Source organism: Fusarium flagelliforme (genome assembly GCF_020744385.1).
Source record: "Fusarium flagelliforme strain FIESC 12 MPI-CAGE-AA-0113 chromosome Unknown B0J16scaffold_4, whole genome shotgun sequence".
Lineage (NCBI taxonomy): Eukaryota > Fungi > Ascomycota > Sordariomycetes > Hypocreales > Nectriaceae > Fusarium > Fusarium flagelliforme.
This window is the reverse complement of record NW_025763506.1, coordinates 5,018,600-5,035,413: the sequence shown is the minus strand read 5'-3', so window position 1 is coordinate 5,035,413 and position 16,814 is coordinate 5,018,600. Positions and strand designations below refer to the sequence as shown.

General features: G+C 47.2%; 9 protein-coding genes across 9 annotated transcripts; 4 read left to right on the top strand and 5 right to left on the bottom strand.

The window, feature by feature from the left end:
• Nucleotides 1-353: 353 nt before the first annotated feature.
• B0J16DRAFT_363231 (major facilitator superfamily domain-containing protein) lies at nucleotides 354-2,140 on the top strand (the record flags this gene model as incomplete). Its single annotated transcript, XM_046129858.1, has 4 exons — nucleotides 354-601; nucleotides 660-1,038; nucleotides 1,089-1,166; nucleotides 1,222-2,140. The coding sequence occupies 4 exons, from the start codon at nucleotides 354-356 to the stop codon at nucleotides 2,035-2,037; spliced, it is 1,521 nt and encodes a 506-aa protein (XP_045983906.1). The 3' UTR covers nucleotides 2,038-2,140.
• A 9-nt stretch (nucleotides 2,141-2,149) lies between these two features.
• B0J16DRAFT_343418 (uncharacterized protein) lies at nucleotides 2,150-3,377 on the bottom strand. The gene has a single exon (XM_046128032.1). It carries the CDS (start codon nucleotides 3,225-3,227, stop codon nucleotides 2,403-2,405), a length of 825 nt encoding a protein of 274 aa, XP_045983905.1. The 5' UTR covers nucleotides 3,228-3,377; the 3' UTR covers nucleotides 2,150-2,402.
• A 143-nt stretch (nucleotides 3,378-3,520) lies between these two features.
• B0J16DRAFT_288272 (cytochrome P450) lies at nucleotides 3,521-5,410 on the bottom strand. The gene is made up of 5 exons (XM_046124168.1): nucleotides 5,066-5,410; nucleotides 4,925-5,015; nucleotides 4,803-4,871; nucleotides 4,150-4,743; nucleotides 3,521-4,095 (listed from the first exon to the last, which is right to left on the bottom strand). Exons 1-5 carry the CDS (start codon nucleotides 5,402-5,404, stop codon nucleotides 3,647-3,649), a joined length of 1,542 nt encoding a protein of 513 aa, XP_045983904.1. The 5' UTR covers nucleotides 5,405-5,410; the 3' UTR covers nucleotides 3,521-3,646.
• Nucleotides 5,411-6,701: 1,291 nt separating this feature from the next.
• On the top strand, nucleotides 6,702-7,730 carry B0J16DRAFT_415480 (uncharacterized protein; the record flags this gene model as incomplete). The annotated part of the gene is made up of 2 exons (XM_046133529.1): nucleotides 6,702-7,021; nucleotides 7,074-7,730. The coding sequence occupies 2 exons, from the start codon at nucleotides 6,702-6,704 to the stop codon at nucleotides 7,663-7,665; spliced, it is 912 nt and encodes a 303-aa protein (XP_045983903.1). The 3' UTR covers nucleotides 7,666-7,730.
• Nucleotides 7,731-8,227: 497 nt separating this feature from the next.
• B0J16DRAFT_147151 (uncharacterized protein) lies at nucleotides 8,228-9,702 on the top strand. Its single transcript, XM_046121986.1, has 3 exons — nucleotides 8,228-8,613; nucleotides 8,664-9,378; nucleotides 9,480-9,702. Exons 1-2 carry the CDS (start codon nucleotides 8,345-8,347, stop codon nucleotides 9,217-9,219), a joined length of 825 nt encoding a protein of 274 aa, XP_045983902.1. The 5' UTR covers nucleotides 8,228-8,344; the 3' UTR covers nucleotides 9,220-9,378; nucleotides 9,480-9,702.
• Nucleotides 9,703-10,201: 499 nt separating this feature from the next.
• Nucleotides 10,202-10,777, bottom strand: B0J16DRAFT_385299 (uncharacterized protein; the record flags this gene model as incomplete). Its single annotated transcript, XM_046131489.1, has 1 exon — nucleotides 10,202-10,777. One exon carries the CDS (start codon nucleotides 10,775-10,777, stop codon nucleotides 10,202-10,204), a length of 576 nt encoding a protein of 191 aa, XP_045983901.1.
• Nucleotides 10,778-11,075: 298 nt separating this feature from the next.
• On the bottom strand, nucleotides 11,076-12,053 carry B0J16DRAFT_400339 (uncharacterized protein; the record flags this gene model as incomplete). The annotated part of the gene is made up of 3 exons (XM_046132507.1): nucleotides 11,076-11,106; nucleotides 11,168-11,231; nucleotides 11,408-12,053. 3 exons carry the CDS (start codon nucleotides 12,051-12,053, stop codon nucleotides 11,076-11,078), a joined length of 741 nt encoding a protein of 246 aa, XP_045983900.1.
• Nucleotides 12,054-12,640: 587 nt separating this feature from the next.
• On the bottom strand, nucleotides 12,641-15,066 carry B0J16DRAFT_343414 (heterokaryon incompatibility protein-domain-containing protein). The gene has a single exon (XM_046128031.1). It carries the CDS (start codon nucleotides 14,898-14,900, stop codon nucleotides 12,675-12,677), a length of 2,226 nt encoding a protein of 741 aa, XP_045983899.1. The 5' UTR covers nucleotides 14,901-15,066; the 3' UTR covers nucleotides 12,641-12,674.
• A 317-nt stretch (nucleotides 15,067-15,383) lies between these two features.
• B0J16DRAFT_363226 (uncharacterized protein) lies at nucleotides 15,384-16,813 on the top strand. Its single transcript, XM_046129857.1, has 3 exons — nucleotides 15,384-15,791; nucleotides 15,840-16,117; nucleotides 16,169-16,813. Exons 1-3 carry the CDS (start codon nucleotides 15,528-15,530, stop codon nucleotides 16,641-16,643), a joined length of 1,017 nt encoding a protein of 338 aa, XP_045983898.1. The 5' UTR covers nucleotides 15,384-15,527; the 3' UTR covers nucleotides 16,644-16,813.
• The last annotated feature ends 1 nt before the right edge of the window (nucleotide 16,814 follows it).

The following is a 16,814-nucleotide window of genomic DNA, read 5'->3' as shown; positions in this document are numbered from 1 at the left end:
AAGCTGACTGCTTATGCTTATGCAGGTCCCCACCAAAACCTCTGTAGATCCCTGCCTGTCATTTCGGGACCGACCTTTCTTCCCGCTCCGATCCTCCGCTCCGATCCTCCGTCGTGCATATCCGGGCCGATCCTCCACGCAACTCGCTCCCAGATAAGAAGGAGACAACACAATAAAGTCTATACCATAGCATTAAATGCTGTGAGCAGTATCGCACTTTATCGCTTGTGACAGCAGATCCCCAGAGAAAAACGACTTGCCGCATGCAGTCTGCACCCTGTCACTGCATTTGCGTCCAAATAACCAACACCTTTTAAGACAACATCAGCTTACATCAAACGACATTGGTAAGAATGGCGACAACAGACCCGGTTGTTGCTACCCCAGATGACTCCCAGCTAGAGGCGGGAAGAGGAAACACTGGCATCAACGTTGATGCACTCGAGAAGCCTTCGTCTTCCACTGGAACAATGGTCGATGAGCCTGCAGACCCCAGCGTTGTCGATTGGGATGGCCCTGATGATCCTGAACATCCACTCAATTGGTCCAAGACTCAGAAGAACCTTCACCTCGTGATTGTCAGTTTATTCACGCTTGCAGCGTAAGTAATTCCCGTTTCGACTGTTGTAACACGTACATTGACTAATGATCTGATCTAGCAATCTTGCTGCCACCATGTTTGCACCTGGGGCAGAAGAACTGGCGACTGAGTTCAGCATCACGAATTCCACCGTCACAGCCATGACCGTCAGCTTGTACGTGCTGGGCTTCGCTCTTGGTCCACTTCTTCTCGCACCTCTGTCAGAACTTTATGGCCGTCTTATAATTTACTATGGCTGCAATTTCGTGTACATCGCATTCACCATCGGCTGTGCTTTCAGTACAAATGTTGCCATGTTTCTGGTATTCCGAATCATATGCGGCTGCGCTGCCTCCGGTCCGATGAGTATCGGAGGTGGTACAGTAGCAGACTTGTTTCCGCAAGAGGAGCGTGGTAAAGCCATGGCACTATTCACTGTGGGGCCACTACTTGGGCCTGTAAGTATTCGGTTTGGTTGTTGTGATCGCTAGTCTAACATGTGCTGCAGGTAATTGGTCCTATCATCGGAGGCTTTGTGTCTGAGAATGTCGGTTGGCGATGGACATTCCGCATTATCCTGATATTTGTAAGTCAAATCCCGCTAGGCAATTCATCTGATAGCTACTAACAGTGTAACATAGTCGGGATTGATTGGAGTTGCGACTGTGATTTTCATGCGCGAAACAAATTACACTATCCTTCTTCAAAGGAAAGCCCAACGGGCTCGAAAGGAGACCGGGAATGACAAACTTGTACCCAAGTTAACCCGAAACGAGACACCAAGACAGATGCTCGCCCGAGCTATCGTCCGCCCGCTCAAGCTTCTCATCTTTTCTCCCATCGTCCTACTCGTTTCTCTCTACACTGGTATCCTCTTCGGTCTCATTTTCCTGCTCTTCACCACTTTCCCTTCCGTCTTTCAAGATGTATACGGCTTCAGCCCAGGCACTGCTGGACTGGCATATCTTGGTCTGGGTATCGGTATGATACTGGGTCTGGTTCTATTTTCTGTTCTTAGCGATAAGATGCTGAAGCAGAAGAGTGGTGCAGCCAGACCCGAGGACCGCCTTATTTTGATGAAGTGGTTGGGTCCAATTACTCCACTGGGCCTCTTCATCTATGGCTGGACGGCCAAGTACGCTGTTCACTGGATTGTACCAATCATCGGCACATTCGTCGTTGGCTTCGGTTCTCTCTTCGTGGTCATTCCTGGACAAATCTACCTTGTGGATGCTTTCGGAGCGGAGGCTGCTGCTTCGGCAATGGCTGCCAACCTGTTGGTCAGATCTCCCTTCGGTGCATTTCTAGATCTCACGGCGTCGCCATTATATGACAGCCTTGGTCTCGGCTGGGGTAACAGTGTTCTTGGATTCATCTGTCTTCTGTTTACCCCGGTACCATGGTTCTTCTACACTTACGGAGAAAGAATGAGGACTCACTTCAAGGTGGACCTGTGATTGCAGCGAGCCCCAGATTGGCGACGGAGAATGAACAAGCTAGCCGAGCAGTACATTGGTTTAGCCGGCAGGCTGAGACCATACACGACGAGAGACTGAGAAGGAATTATTGTATTACAACATTCATGTATTAATTTAGATCTCTTAGCCTACACGTAAAGGTATCCTTAACTTTAATAGACTTAGACTTTGACTCAACCTCTTACAAATCCTACATATCCATCCAACCTCGCCTCTTCCATTGACATGACTTGGCGTTTTCCTCTTTCAGTACTAAACACCGCTCCCTTTTTCAACAACCCTCGAGTACACATCTGAACAGAATACAAGCCATATCTCAAAAGGCGCGATATCGTGTCCAGCAATTAGATCACGTTGTCCTCGTCGTAATCGCGGTCAGCGCGTGCTGTCGAAGCTGTGTTATCCAAATGCAACTCGGACGCACGGATGTCGATCTTCTTGATAACCGCGCCCAACACAACCTTGAGAAGCTCGTCCTCGGACATTGCTGTGCCATGTCCACTCCAAGTCACTGTGTCAACAATGTCTCGTGTTCCAGCCTCCTTGTGCAGTTCGTCGTCGAGATGCTGCAGAGTTTTCTGTCGCTCAAGATTGGGTCCACCTAGACGGAAGAGCTGGACACCCGCCTGATGAATGGGCGCCTTCGCCTCATCTAGAGCCCTGGCAGCTTCAATCAAAGGTGTTTTCATGTCATCGTCGAACTGGCCCGCTGTGAGGACGATGATGTTGAGAGCTGCCTTCTCCTCTCCGGCCGTGAACTTGTCGCAGTACCACTTAAGTAGACCTCCCAGTCTGGCACCCATGTTGCACTTGCCTCCGGGCTGGACCTTGTCAAAGATGCTGCCGACCTGCTTTCCCTTGCTTGTCAAAAGCATGCTGCCAACAAAGCCGCCGATGTGCGTGTAGCCGGACTTTCGAATAGACTGCACTCCAGGGATTTTGGCTAACATGCCTCCAGGTCGGTGGTTGACAAAGTAAAGATCAACACCATCCGGATCGTGCTTGGCACAGATGGGAGCAATACGCTCTATGAGTGTCTTGATTTCAGGCCAGTAAGGCTGCATAGCCTCGGAATCATCAACGAGAAACATTGTGTCGAAACATCTTAGCTGTAGAAGGGTCTTCTCGTACTCGGTCTCATCTGTGATTGGTGACGTGGGGGCTGACATGGTGGTTTTGAAGAATTGCAGTAAAGATCAAGTCGTTGTTTTGAGTCGAAAGGGGGTTTATCTGAAACAAAAAATGTGTTCACTGTCAAGTTAATTCATTGAATGCGGAATCTTGCGAAAGCCTATAAATTCCCATTGAGGCGGTGAGGGAGCTTATGACGATTTTAGTGGAGATTGGTGGGAGGGAAATGCGGGACGCGAATCCGTATACGAGTCAATGTCACTGTGGGTCTGTACAGCCAACAGCTCAACAGATTCAGATTTAATGAAGATCTTCATGTTGGTACTGAAAGAATAAATGGAACTTTGGTTCTAGAGTAATGAGAAAGTGTATAGTACTCTACAACTGGTCCACCATGACAGCTGCATGATACAATAACAAGCCACTGACCATACAAGTAAAGAAAGTTTCTCATCCTCTAGGACTCCACAGAATCAATATCCAACTCTTCAGAGCGTCGTCGAATGAGCAGCTTGGCTCCCAGATCAGGCATGTACGCCATTCCAAAGGAAAATGGCTTGGGGACGACATCATCGGCAAACTTCCAGTCATACTTCAAGAGCATGTGACAAAGTGCGACCTTAAGCTCGTTGGCGGCAAAGAAACGTCCTGGGCATGCGTGATTGCCGTAACCAAAACCCAAGTGGTCGGAGCTGGGGCTAACAAGATGAGGATGCGAGGTTTTGCTTTTCTCGGCCTCCTCCTTTTCTCTCATATGGAGGAATCGATAGCCGTCGAACTTTTCTCCAGACTCATGGGAGTCAGAACTCCACATGTGCGTAGTGGAACAGAGGATCTTGGTTCCCTTCTTGATAACATCGCCATTGGGAAGGGTAACATCTGCCATGGCCAGTCTTCTAAAGCTACCTGTGAAACATGTTAAAAATATGAACGCGACGTAAGTAGTGGAGGGAGATTTACCTAAGAGGACCGGTCTGAGTCTTTGAGACTCCTTGAGAACACTGTCCATCAATTTCAAGTTAAGCAGAGCAGTCTTCTTCAGACCTTCAGTAGATAAAACGCGGACAATCTCTTCTCGAAGCGGTGCCAGTAACTCAGGATGCCGAGCAATGTTGAAAACAGTCTCCATGAGCAGATCGGTGGTGGTGTGTATGGCGACAAGTGATAGACTCAGTTGAGCAGTAGCTGGGTCGTACTCGGTGTACTCCTTTTCGAACCACTCGAATGAAGTATCAAATGGGCACGGCTCACCTTTCGCCAATGCTTCAGCCTTGATAGCGTTCCGATGTTCAATATACGGGTTCAGACATTTTCGAGCTGCATCCAGAGTCTTTCGCAGCTCCTTGCAAGAAGGAAGAAAATGATGAACGAAGGGGCGAGACCAGCGAGGATACATTCGCAGCATATCACCAGTCTTGAATGACTGGACTGTATAGTCCCCAGCAAGCCTAACCCACTCTTCATTTCGGCAAAGATCCTCGCCCATGAAGACGCGGGATGACATGCGTGAGATGATACGAACGAAAGCAGGTTGAGGCTGAATCTCGTGCCACTCTAAGGTAGCACCGTTAGTCATCAGATAATTCTTGCCATTAGTGGAACGAGCTCCGTACCTGGTGAGTCGGTGATAACATGGCGGAATGCTAGAGATGCCTCCTCTGACAGTGGCCCTGTAATTTTATCTAGGGGTAAACTGTTAGCAGCCGGGACGCCAAACTCCAAGACCAAGACTAACTTAAAGCTTTTGTCAAGTATTTGTTCACGACCTTAGACAAATTGTGATCGCCAGCAAATGGCTCAAAGCCGGGAATATAACCATGCGAATCCTATGGAATCGGTTAACAACGATCTAAATCATTTCTGATGATATCCTTACATCTTGAGCGGGAATGACGAAATTCAAGTCTTTGTGACTCTTCAAGGCATCGAGGAACTGGGGAGGGATAACAACAACTTGTCCCCAGTCTGTGTTGGCCCTGTAGAGTTGACCTTTGAACAAAGATTTGCCTTTCTCGAGGATGTTTACGCTGTCGTTTATAAACTCTCTGACAACACGATTGGTTGTGAGTTCGAAAGAACCTTTTGGATTCAAGAGTGGGTATTTTCCACCGCGGTCAAAGAGGGAGAACTGTACAATGACGAGGGTAAAAACAGTAATGCCACAAAGGATAGCATACTGGGGATTCTCCAGAATGGTATCCAGCTTGGTCGACATGATGGTGGTTGTTGAAATACTTGGAGTAGAAGGATTTGAATGCTGGTTTATTGACATACATATTTATATCGAATGATCGTCAGAACTTAATCTGGTGGTGCCGAAGATCTACACGCTAAACCGCCCGAGAGCCCGAACAGCAGGTGTCGGGGATCAGTAGATTCCCGAACCCGAGTGGGTCTTCAAGTGCCGAGAAGAATTCTTAAATATAATGACCATACAATTGGTTCGTCGGCTTCTGAAACACACGGGTTTTGGGGAATGCCCCGGTCTCAATGCAATGCAATGCAGCAACCTTGATTCATACGGCAGAGCGAATAATCGATCAGCTAAACGAACTGACGAGCGAGATAAACGAATTTTCACATGGATACGATTTTCAAAGGCTCGTATTCGGGTTGCCTTGAAAATCATTTCCAAGTTCTCATTGCCATACAGATACTTCTGTGATATGACGCAGAATCTTGCAAGTAGCTAAGCCACTATACGTAACTGATAGTAAGTACTGGCGGCATACAAATGCCTTTCGTGAGCTTATCGACATGAGACAGAAAGACTTTGTTGCACAGACCTATCTGCTATGGCATTCTATGTATGCATAAAAACGTGCACCTGTGTCTCAAAACCATAGCATTAGTATTCCTTCTGAATTCTACGGTCCACGTGATGCCAATGGGTAATCTGCCTGATAAATCATCTTGTCGCCAGGTAAAAATGAATGCTGGGCCAGAACGGCGATGATGATGCTTTAACCGTTCCGGTTTGTTAAGTGAACCCGAGCCGGTAACACTATAAAGCAATAACGATGAAAATAACTACAGTTTGCTGATCTTTTCCAGTCGTAATTGTATTTCTAGATGTAGCTATTTGGACCTGGCAGAATAACTGATACGTATGACCCTAATAAAGTGATTGTGTTAACAGTGGTCGTATGGCAACAGAGGATATATGTATTGGGGGTGTTAATATCCCAACCCTGTAGTAGCAAACTCGGAGCTGGTTCCCGTTTACCTTGAGAATATTGCAACAGTCATCAGACTTGTACCACAAAGACATTTCAGAAACCTAGAAATATCAGCTGTGTGAACGCAGAACAGGGTAGGAGCTAGCAAGATGGAAGCTAATGCAGGTCAGTGTTGCAAAATCCCTTATCCCCGAAACTCCGCAGAGGCCCACCCCGCGAAACGCCTACTCCGCCAATTAGCTTGACTACTCACCCAGTATATATAAAGAGTGTGACAGGCATAGGTTACAATCACCCCATCACAATCCATCCTTTTGCATAAACCAATCAGTCATGGGAAAAGTCGCAGTTGCAGGAGGCTCATCTGGCCTGGGCCGTACGATGGTCGACGCTCTCACAGAGGCAAAGACCCACGATTTCATCGTCCTCTCACGAACGGCTACCGCTCCAAACACTCGCGCCGTCTCTTACTCTGGCACAGATGCGTTGGTGCATCTTCTCGAGTCTGAGCAGATTGATACTGTGATATCATGTCTACCTATCGATGGTGACGAGAGTGGACGAGCCCAGCTCAACCTCATTGAGGCAGCGAACCTATCGAAATCCACGAAGCGTTTCTTGCCAAGTGAGTTTGGAATGGTCTACCGCGAAGAGTAAGGAATTTCCCACTCAAACATGATTAGACTTAAACTAACACGCGACCAGCAACATTGCCCACATCCCATCCTATCACTGGAAACTCAAAGCAGTTAATGCCCTCGAGAAGACTGACCTAGAGTTTTCTCTTGTTTCAATTGGTCTGTTCTTGGATTACTGGGCCGCCCCTCGCATCCCCACCCATATCCGCGCAGCCAACCTCATAATCGACCCCGAAAACAATGCTGCTATGATACCAGGTGATGGAAACGATCCCATTGCACTCACACATTCCACCGACGCAGCAAGATTTACCATCGCCTTGCTCGACCTTCCGCACTGGAAGCGCAGATACTCGATTGTTCCCAACCGAACCACGCTCAACGAAGCCGTCAAGTTGGCTGAAAAAGTGAAAGGTACCAGTTTTAACGTTAAGTACTTCTCTATGGAACAGATGGAGAGGGGTGAGATCGGTCTCACACCCAGTATGGAGAAGGCTTTGCCTGCAGAAATGCATGAGGGCATGAGGAATATGCTGGCTTTGTCCGGAATTGGAATAACCAAGGGATCGAATGATCTCGACAGGACTAACGATCTGACGCTTGAGTTTCCAGACATCAAGTATCTTACTATTAAAGAGGTTTGGGAAGCATGGAAGTAGGGATGTAATTGCTTTTCAACGTTGTCAATATCTCTTTAGAGACCAATCTGAGGTTTCTTTCAGCGGCCCGTTACTACAGAAATGTATAATACAGATCTTCAACCAATTAACTTACAGACAAAATGTTGCATGTCTTACAGGAAAACTTATTGATTGGTAGAACGTTAAAAATAGAATATTGTTTATTTTTTATCCTGAGCGTCTAGAGTTGCGGCTAAAATGGCGTTCTGATTGGCTGAGCGATAATCACTGGGTTAACACTAATCCGAACAAAAGTGCGTGCGAGTTCCTCTCCGCCAGGCGAAGGAAAAAACGAAGGCTCTTTCAATCCTTCTTTAGGTTCATTTTAAGAACAACAGTTGCCATACAGAAGGTTGTGTTTCACGCACCTTGCTGCTACTTGACCCTCGTCGCTATTACGTACTAGTCTTGTCGCTATCGTAGAAGTGGGTCATCCCTTTTTCTCTCCCTCTAACCGGGACACTGGGGAAAAACAACAACCTATAACAACCTTGCAAACACTACCTGACGGCAAGTTAAGCTACTATTAATATTGAAATATCTTGACGGTTGGCAATCTGACTCAGAGATATGCACCTTACTAATATCCAATGCGTATGTACAGTTCTCCAGTTATATCTAGACAAGCTCTCAACATTGGAATTCCTTTAAACCGACTATGGCCGTTTATCAACAAACCCTCGGCACGTGGAATCGGGGCGCGAGAGAGTATCCTGGACACAAAGTAGTGGAGACTCTAGGCGGAGAACCGTACCAGCAACTTTTTGTGGATATGACTTGTCTCGAAGAGTGCAGAATGTTCAGTGTCGAGGAACACAGACTTGAAGACTACAAGCAGACAAGAACTGGTACCGTGGCAGAATCTTGTCTTCAACAATCGAGCAATGGGACCAGCGCAGAAGTCCTGAAGGGTGGGAGACTAGCTTCGTAGGTGTACCAACTCTAACAATGCCAAAACAACTAACTAACATGAATAGTCTACGCGGAAAAGGCATTGAAGTCCACGTCGGTAGTCAACCGCCATCCGATGAGAATACATGGACCCTTCCCGTCAAATTGATTTCACGACACTCGGCATACTTTAAAACCGCATGCCTATGGAACGCGACTGGTACGATCTCGCTGCCGGAGCAAGATCCTATTGTTTTCAGCCTATTCGTGGAATGGATGTATTACACGGCCTATGACGCTTGCACCCTTGGGACAAGTATAAGCATCCATGCAAGGTGCTGGGTTCTCGCCGACTATCTTCTGTGCAATGAGTTCAAGACCTACGCAATGAGTCGTCTGTTCAAAGACCACGTCGACCAAACTACAGTATTCGGCAATGCCGCTGTAAACTACGCGGATGTGGAATACGTATGCAGCTTCACGGCCCCAGATTCGAAGTTGAGGGAGTTCTATCTGGACTTTGCTGTAGATCACTTTGCTAATGCAAAAATGCTGCGTGGAACTACAGCAGAATGGGATAAAATTTTCCAGAACCACCCACAAGCTCGTTCTAGGCTGCTCGAGAACATGAGATCCCCTTAGATGGCTTATACTAATGACATGGGATACTATCTGGAGGCCAATGAATTCAAGGTTGACTCTTGTCTTAGGATGGATGCAGGGCTCGCCGGGTTGTCCATCGCAGAGAATAAGACAGATATTGCAACAGCAGAACATACAAGCAATAACGAACTCAGTCAGGTGAGTAATAGCCCTTGGAAAAACGTCAAGCCCAATTGTTCTTAGACAGAGGGTTAGACGTTTGAACACCCGATTTATAACCTGAACTAACCGATCATTAGAGCACTGAAGGCTTTCAATCCAGCTCGAATGCTCCGGCCTTCGTCCCAAACCCGCCCCCAAAGAGCCATGCTGAGCCGGTACACAATGCAAATGGGGAGGAAAATGCAGACAGTGTGGATGGACTGAAGAATGCAATTAATAGTGGTCCGTCTCCGAGCGGAAGCGCAACCAGCAATGAGTCAGGATCAGAGGGAATAACTGAATGAACATTTTTCTATAGTATTCTTTTGGGAGGTCGCGAGATTGATATTGCGGGAATTTCTAGCCGTATGGGTTTGTTTACGGCTGGCAAGGATGTATTAATTAAATATGGTTTACAACCGAAACAAGTGCTACAACTTGCAATATCGTTAGATTGCATGTGTCCCCAAAGTTATGCCTGTCTCAAAACGGCAGTACTAAGCGCCGCATGACATTGCCCCACACATACATACGATTACTCCATAAATTAATAGCAGCACTTGGTACACATTGATCTAGATATTAAGATATGCCCTTCATAAGATTCTATTCAATAGTCCAATAAAGGATGGCTTAATCCTTGAAGATGTTGGAGGGACTGGAATACACAAATTCAGTCCCAGCAGAGCACTTCTCTATATAAAATCAGGTCGCATGCCAGAACGCGAAAAAGAATTAAAAGATAAAAACATCGGCTGGTCTAGTTATGTAGAATGGCAGACGCGCAAATAATGTACAAAGAATATCGTGTGTACTGAGCTTAAGCAGAGTAAACACAAGCGACGGGGTTCTTGTCCTTGGTGGTGCGGACAGTGATGGGAGCACAGTTCTTGTTGCCACCGGGGTTCTTGATGCCGACATCGGCCCAGAGAGTGTAAGAGCCACCAGCCTTCTTGCTGTTGGGGCAAGCGACGAAGCCCTTGCCGTCGAAAGTGAGGTCGCCGTTCTTGCCGATTTTGAAGCCCTTGGTCTCGGCGTTCTTGGGAAGGTTCCATCCCTTGTCAGCGTATGTGGCGTAGCCGAGAATACCCTGACCCATTCCGGAGCGGTCAAGGTAGGCCTTCTGAGCGGTCCTGCCCCAGGTGAAGAGTTCGAGTTCGCCAAATTTGTTGATGTTGAATGTGACCTCGTTCTCGGTCAGGCCGCGGTCGCAGGCGGCGTGCTGGTTCTTGACCTTGAGAGCAAAGCGACCGTTGGTAGCTTGGAGAGCCTTGTTGTTGATTTCCTTGTTGCTCTTAGAGAGGGCAACGGCGTTGTAGCCGTTGACCTCACCAGGAGCGGCGGCAGAGACCATGCCAGCGGCGAGGACGGTGGTGAAGAGGGTAGAGAAGTGCATGTTGATGGTATTTGTAAAATGATAGGTAAAAGAGTCTAGGTAGGTGGAGTTGAATTGTTTGAAGAAGGTGGAAGTTGTATGTGTGGAGGTTGTGTGTGGAAAAGGAAGTCCAGAGGTCGAATGCATCTGGTCTTTATAGGCATTAACATCATGCCGATCTTCATACTATGCCGTCACTGCCGGAATATCTTTTACTGTACAGCGGGGGAATACGAGATGGGCTGATGGGGCGGGCTGGAACTCGTGCCGTTAGCTCATATTTAGAACAAGGGGCCCCAGTTTAGTCTAGAACCTACTTCTAGAACGCACCCGGCAGCGGGCAGTGTAAACTATAAATAGATTTAGTGTTTACATTATTACTAAAAATTATAATCATTTCTGAATACTTACTGGTAGTAGTGGATAGTATTAACTACTGTGTGATAAAAGTAAAACGTAGTAACTAAGAAAATAGCTATAGTTAAGGTTTAAAAGATAAAGCCTAAGTACTTTAATTTCTAAACTGTCTCTATAGAGAATTCTAATATGCTCTGCTACCCCGTCGATTTTGATAGCTTAAATTATTCTTTGTATGACACTCGTTGCATGTCTCGGTTGAGTTATCTAAACGGTTCCTTCCACAAATCTTACAGTACCCTTCACTGAGACGGCGCTGTTCGAGGTTATGCCTTACGCTTTTTCGGTGGGATCTGCATTCCTCACACGACCCGTTATATTCGGCTACCTCTCGTGAATTACAAACGTAACAGACGCCATCTTGATGCAAGTGCTCTATTTCTGCTCCAGATAAGTAGTATCGGCCGAGATGTATAGGGCAAAAGAGATCGGGAGCGTCAATGGGGACCAAACACTTCATGCAGTGTCGTGCTTCTTCCTCCGGAGAGATGTCTCGGTTGAAGAATGTGCAGCTTTGGCAACGTACAGATTTGTGTTCAGGCGGGTTTTCGCAATTTAAGCAAGTAAGTGTTCCATGTGCCCAAGGGAGAGTAGGCCCAGGAGGACCTTGCGGGTAGGTCTGAAAGTGGTTGTATCTTTGACTTTGTGGATACCGGTCGTATCCTTGATTTGGCAAATATGGCCAGGTATGGTGGCTCGGGGGGAACGAGTCGTTGGGGTAGATATCCCTGCCTCCATTCGGGAGAGTTTGCAAGCTTTCTTTTTCATATCCAAAGCTTGGCTCCTCCCACTGGGTCTCGTTGAATTCTTCAAAGTACCGCACCGGAGCACTGCTACTGCCAGTGTTACTGAGTTGATAGTATGGTTGAGTGGGATCCATGATTGGAGTTTACTATACTTGATGGGGTGGATTGTAATTTACTAGTCTAATATCCGGGAACGAGTTGTGTCGTAAGGTAAAGTTATAATAGAGGAAGAGAGTGGGTCTTCAAGCGGAAAGTCCATTTTATACTAGCAAGCTTTAACTGATGGACTGAGGGGCATAGCCGTGAATATGAGACTTATTTGCTTGAGAATCTGATAAAGGTGGCTGCTAAATGATGTTAGTCACTGCAATCAGCATGATCTTGTGATGTATTGTAACACTGTGTTTGATGGTTCCTGGCCAATGTGAGGGAAGCCAGGGAGACAAAGACTGGAAGGATGGAAACAAGCAAGGAAGGGCATTTTGTGCAGCAGGAATCTTACGTTACGGTAGGGCGAAAAAGGTTCTGTGCTAGCATGGGAGCCGTGATGCTTGAAAAGTGTATGTTAATTAAAGAGAATCTGGATACGTACTATTCTGAGCGCAATGTCTATTATTATGTCTTGGCACAGAATGAAGATTTAAATTCTCACCGACTTTGCACGACTTCACTGAGTTGGATAAAACTAAGCAGGAGGAAGTAGCACCGAAATATTGGATACCTAGTAAGAGTAATACAGGCCGCGAATTGACTTTTTACCCAAGGACGAGTGAAACTGTCTTCAGATCTAATTTCTCCCACTCCTCTGCTATTGCCTCCCCACTTGCAACTCGGTAAGCGATGCCATCCTCCCACTCCACCCAAAGCACGAGGTAAGTGTCCTCGGTCTGCGAGTTGCTGCATGCCATACTTCCTGGATTCCATATCTTGAAATATGTTTTCAGTTTACACACCGCTACTATATCTACAGACAGTCCTGCTTCACTTCCGTCCGCATGCATTGGGAAGCGATCTCTGGATTCCTCGTTTACCAGATCTAAAGTCCCAATCTTTGTTCCATAACTGTTAAAAATAGATGCTTCCAAGCTCCGTGTGTTTGGTAGTTCGACTACATCTTCTCGAAATCCGTGTAGCGTGGCTGTTGCCGTCTCGCAGAACAGGTACCGTGTTTGCTCGGGCATGGAAGGGCCTGTCGATTCTTGAATGCTGCTGATAGGGAATGGATAATACCATTCCAAAGGTTCTCCGTTCATTTCAAGCATCGATTCATGCTGAAAGACATATCCGTCACATCCTTCAGGATAGACGCGCGGTTTGTTGCAAGTTGATGAGTCAATTGTAACGTCTCGTCGAGTCCATCCAGAAGGCATAGGCTTACTGAAGTCTTTGTAACCCTTGCGTTTCTCGTACCACGTCGACTGGATTCTTCGTCGTTGCTCTGGTGGACCTGATGGTAGATCGCTTGTGTACCACTCGGTAATTGGAAACGCCTCTTGAATACTGTCGCTTCTTGTGACCTGAATCGCGCTTTGGCACCGCAGAATCACAGCACCTTTCCAACCTAGCCACGACCACGATGGAAGTCCAGATGATGGAAACTGGCTCTCAATAGGCCTCCCCGATGGTAAGCGACGTTGGAGGTTACCGACCCAAAGTCGCCAGCCTAGACTGTGTTCAAAAAACATTTCCGGAATCCCATAGAGAAATCCTCCGTCGAATGATCGACTGAATACTGATAGCAGACCAGAGACAGCTGGCAGGGCGTCTTCCTCGAATGTCAACAACCTCTGATTATACGTCATCAGATATCTGCTCGTCGAGAATTCATGAGGAAAGCCAGCCATCACGGCATCAGACCAAGACCTCACTTCGTCATTGATCTCGGTATATAGAGCCAGTTCTTCGTGCCACACACTACACGCACAAACCCAATGCAACTCATCGTTGTAAAATATGATCTTTCTCTTCGATAAAGCATATTCTTGAAACGTCCAACCTCTGTGATAGTAGGGTTGATACCTGGAAGAAAAGTAAATCATTTCATCCAGGCAGTAAGTGTTTCTGACAACAATTGTCTCATCCCCAAACGGAATGATGTCTTGACTTGTCTCCCGAGGACCAGATGTACCCCGGAGTCCAGATAAGCCAGATTCGGAATCGCCATCTGCAGCAATGATAGTTACAATTGCGTTGGCATAGATGGCTCCCATTAACTTGAGTTGCTCCGAAGCAGTTTTTGGGTCGTGATGAGTGATGCAAAGCGAATCAGCCCACAAAAACCGCTCCTCAAGTATGGTGGTCATACGCATAGCATGACGAATCATCGGTGAGATGAGGTTGGAGAATTCCGGGGTTGTTAAGGCAAAAGGCTCCTGCAGCCTGTTGAAGTCGCTTAGACTAATACTCGGCCGAGTATATTCGCCGTAGGTGTAACTAATTGCAACGTAGTTGCCAGTGGTATGACCAGGTACAATGCACTGGTTTTGCACATCAATTAACCATGCAGGTCGTACAGACCACACTTTGAGAGGGTTGTCGCATTTGGGGCCATGAGAAGAAACGCATCTGTGCTTCCACTTCTTGACAGTTTCGAGATCAGCAAAGTCCGGGTTTAGCAGCCTTCCAATGCCAGGATGGTTGTCAACATTGTCTCTTTCAACCAATAGTAGATGTCGAACATAGCCTCCGTCAGAAAAGGATTGAGTAATAACTACGCTGGCGCCTTTAGGAGGGGGACTGAAGCCTATCTCATCATCTTCATTTAGATCCTCCTCAGAGTTGAGAAAATCCACGAAGTTTTGCACGAGTGGTCGGTGATTGGGACAAGTAGTTGAAAGCGCTTTCTCATAAGTCCCAAGGTGGACCCGGGGTGCGTTCTCAGGGTCTGCAAATAGGTGCCAAATGGCCTTGCAAGTGGAGCAATCGTCTACCCATCTCGGCGAGTAGATTGCGGGGGCTTCAGTTTCACATACTTCATCCATAGCCCGTTAGAGAGAAGGGTAGACAGTGCTGCGTGTGGATAACCCAACTATGGATTTGTGCTGTGGCGTGTGTCGTTAGCCTGGTAGAAGTGTGGCAAGTGCGAAAGAGGTTAATCTTAAGTTTGCTAAGAAGCAGGGCGGCTTGAATCAGGCTGATATGAATGGGGATAGGATAAATCGCGCACTTGACTCAAAGACAAATGATCTGACTGGAGCTTTTGACTGGATGCCTAAATTCGAAGCCGTATTGGGTCGAGTGAGCAAGGATTGGGAACATCAGGTTCCGCAGAAGCGCGGTTTACTTCCGTTTTAGTCTCCACTAAGAATGTGGAGTGAGGAACAAACAGCAAATCAACTGGTATCTTCATGCTTGAGGCTCTAACACACCAATCGGAGTTACTCGTCCTTGTTCCAGGGCTCCTTGATGATCTGTTCCACGACCCTCAAAGTGTCCAATCATTTGAATTAGCCTGGACCGGGTAATGGATCCTACTCCTTCAGCTGAACTGATCCTGGACTCATTAGGCAGGGTTGGCCTCGGTAATGGCCTCTTAATAACCCAAAGACTTCTCTCATGACCGACATTTCCACCTCGAATCCAAATTTCTCCTCTACCTGTCTTCCGCCATGCCTCGTTACCTTTCAATCCTGCGTCTAGTCAGTCTTCTGACTATCATCAGCCCTATATCAGCGGCTAAATACGGGTACATTGAGTCAAAGGATTGTGTAGACCCATCCGGCTATGAAGAATGCTACACGTCGGGAGACGCTGCGCGCAACGACTGCATAAGCAAGAATTGCAAAAACAAGAACAGGGATTGCATCAGCGCCTGTGACTGCGCATTCAATACGTGGGTCATTGGCTGCGCCCTGACCCATTGTTGGAATAAGGTAAGCTAAACGAGGGAACTGGACGACAAATGGACTGACAACCTGAAGGTGTACAGTTGCGAATACCAAAACACGGTGCTTGAGCTGGGTGGTAACTGCGTCAATGAGAAGTTCGAAGGTATCCCGTTCTTCCCGGCACCTGACGATGCCCCCGACGCTTGCTCATGCAACCTTGGCAAGGTCGCTACATCTCTGAACCGTGCTGTGGAAGAACTGGACACCTGTATCGAAAGGAACCAGGACACCTGGGACTCACTGTCTATTGATGAACAGGCGGTGTTTATCAAGGCCTGCAAGTGCTGTACAAGTAGCGGCATACTTTCGAGGTAACCATCTACAGAATACTGCATTACGCCCAATACTAATTGTTGAACTAGCTTCTGGGATATCTGCCCCAATACAAAACCCTCGCTCCTGGGCGCCGACGAATATTGGAACTTACTCATCTCGAAAGACGAAGACTATCCTCAATGCGGCGATTACAACGATGTCTACAGCTGCGCGAAAGATCTCAAGTTCACGCCACCGGGCAAAGACAAATCGGCAAAGTTTTACGGGCCTGGCGAGCTTCCTAAGAATGGAACCGACACATTGACCAATATGGAAGGCACCATCACTAGTCCTCTTAGTGGCGCCACGTTTACATGGACAGATGGCCCCATCGAACATCCTATCACTGCGGCGAGTGTCGACGCGAAACCAACAGGCAGCTCGGATAAGAAGGACAACAAGGATGATGACAAAACTGACGAGGCAAATGAGACTGGAAAAGAGGATGAAGAGGACGCAGCCTCAATCATTACTCCTCCTGTTTGGGCTCTCGTCTGTTTGGTCATTGCTTTGCTTCCTTAAGCAAAAGAAAGTATTTAAATAGCTTATCGTAAAAACGAATGTCCTTTCATCATAAGAATGGGATAGAGCTCCCCGGATAGGGTAGGCCAAGGCAGCCCGATAAGTGTATCCATGGTAGCTAGAAGGGCTACTGAGTCTGTACGCAGTAGAAACTTGAAAGTCTATACACCA

Coding starts and splice junctions, on each gene's coding strand:
- B0J16DRAFT_343418 (XM_046128032.1), bottom strand. CDS start 3,227: ATGTCAGCCCCCACGTCACCAATCACAGATGAGACCGAGTACGAGAAG.
- B0J16DRAFT_288272 (XM_046124168.1), bottom strand. CDS start 5,404: ATGTCGACCAAGCTGGATACCATTCTGGAGAATCCCCAGTATGCTATC. Junction 5,016..5,065: donor TCGTCATTCCCGCTCAAGAT/GTAAGGATATCA, acceptor CCGATTCCATAG/GATTCGCATGGTTATATTCC. Junction 4,096..4,149: donor ACTCAGACCGGTCCTCTTAG/GTAAATCTCCCT, acceptor CATGTTTCACAG/GTAGCTTTAGAAGACTGGCC.
- B0J16DRAFT_147151 (XM_046121986.1), top strand. CDS start 8,345: ATGGCCGTTTATCAACAAACCCTCGGCACGTGGAATCGGGGCGCGAGA. Junction 8,614..8,663: donor AAGGGTGGGAGACTAGCTTC/GTAGGTGTACCA, acceptor TAACATGAATAG/TCTACGCGGAAAAGGCATTG.
- B0J16DRAFT_343414 (XM_046128031.1), bottom strand. CDS start 14,900: ATGGATGAAGTATGTGAAACTGAAGCCCCCGCAATCTACTCGCCGAGA.
- B0J16DRAFT_363226 (XM_046129857.1), top strand. CDS start 15,528: ATGCCTCGTTACCTTTCAATCCTGCGTCTAGTCAGTCTTCTGACTATC. Junction 15,792..15,839: donor TGACCCATTGTTGGAATAAG/GTAAGCTAAACG, acceptor GACAACCTGAAG/GTGTACAGTTGCGAATACCA. Junction 16,118..16,168: donor AGTAGCGGCATACTTTCGAG/GTAACCATCTAC, acceptor TTGTTGAACTAG/CTTCTGGGATATCTGCCCCA.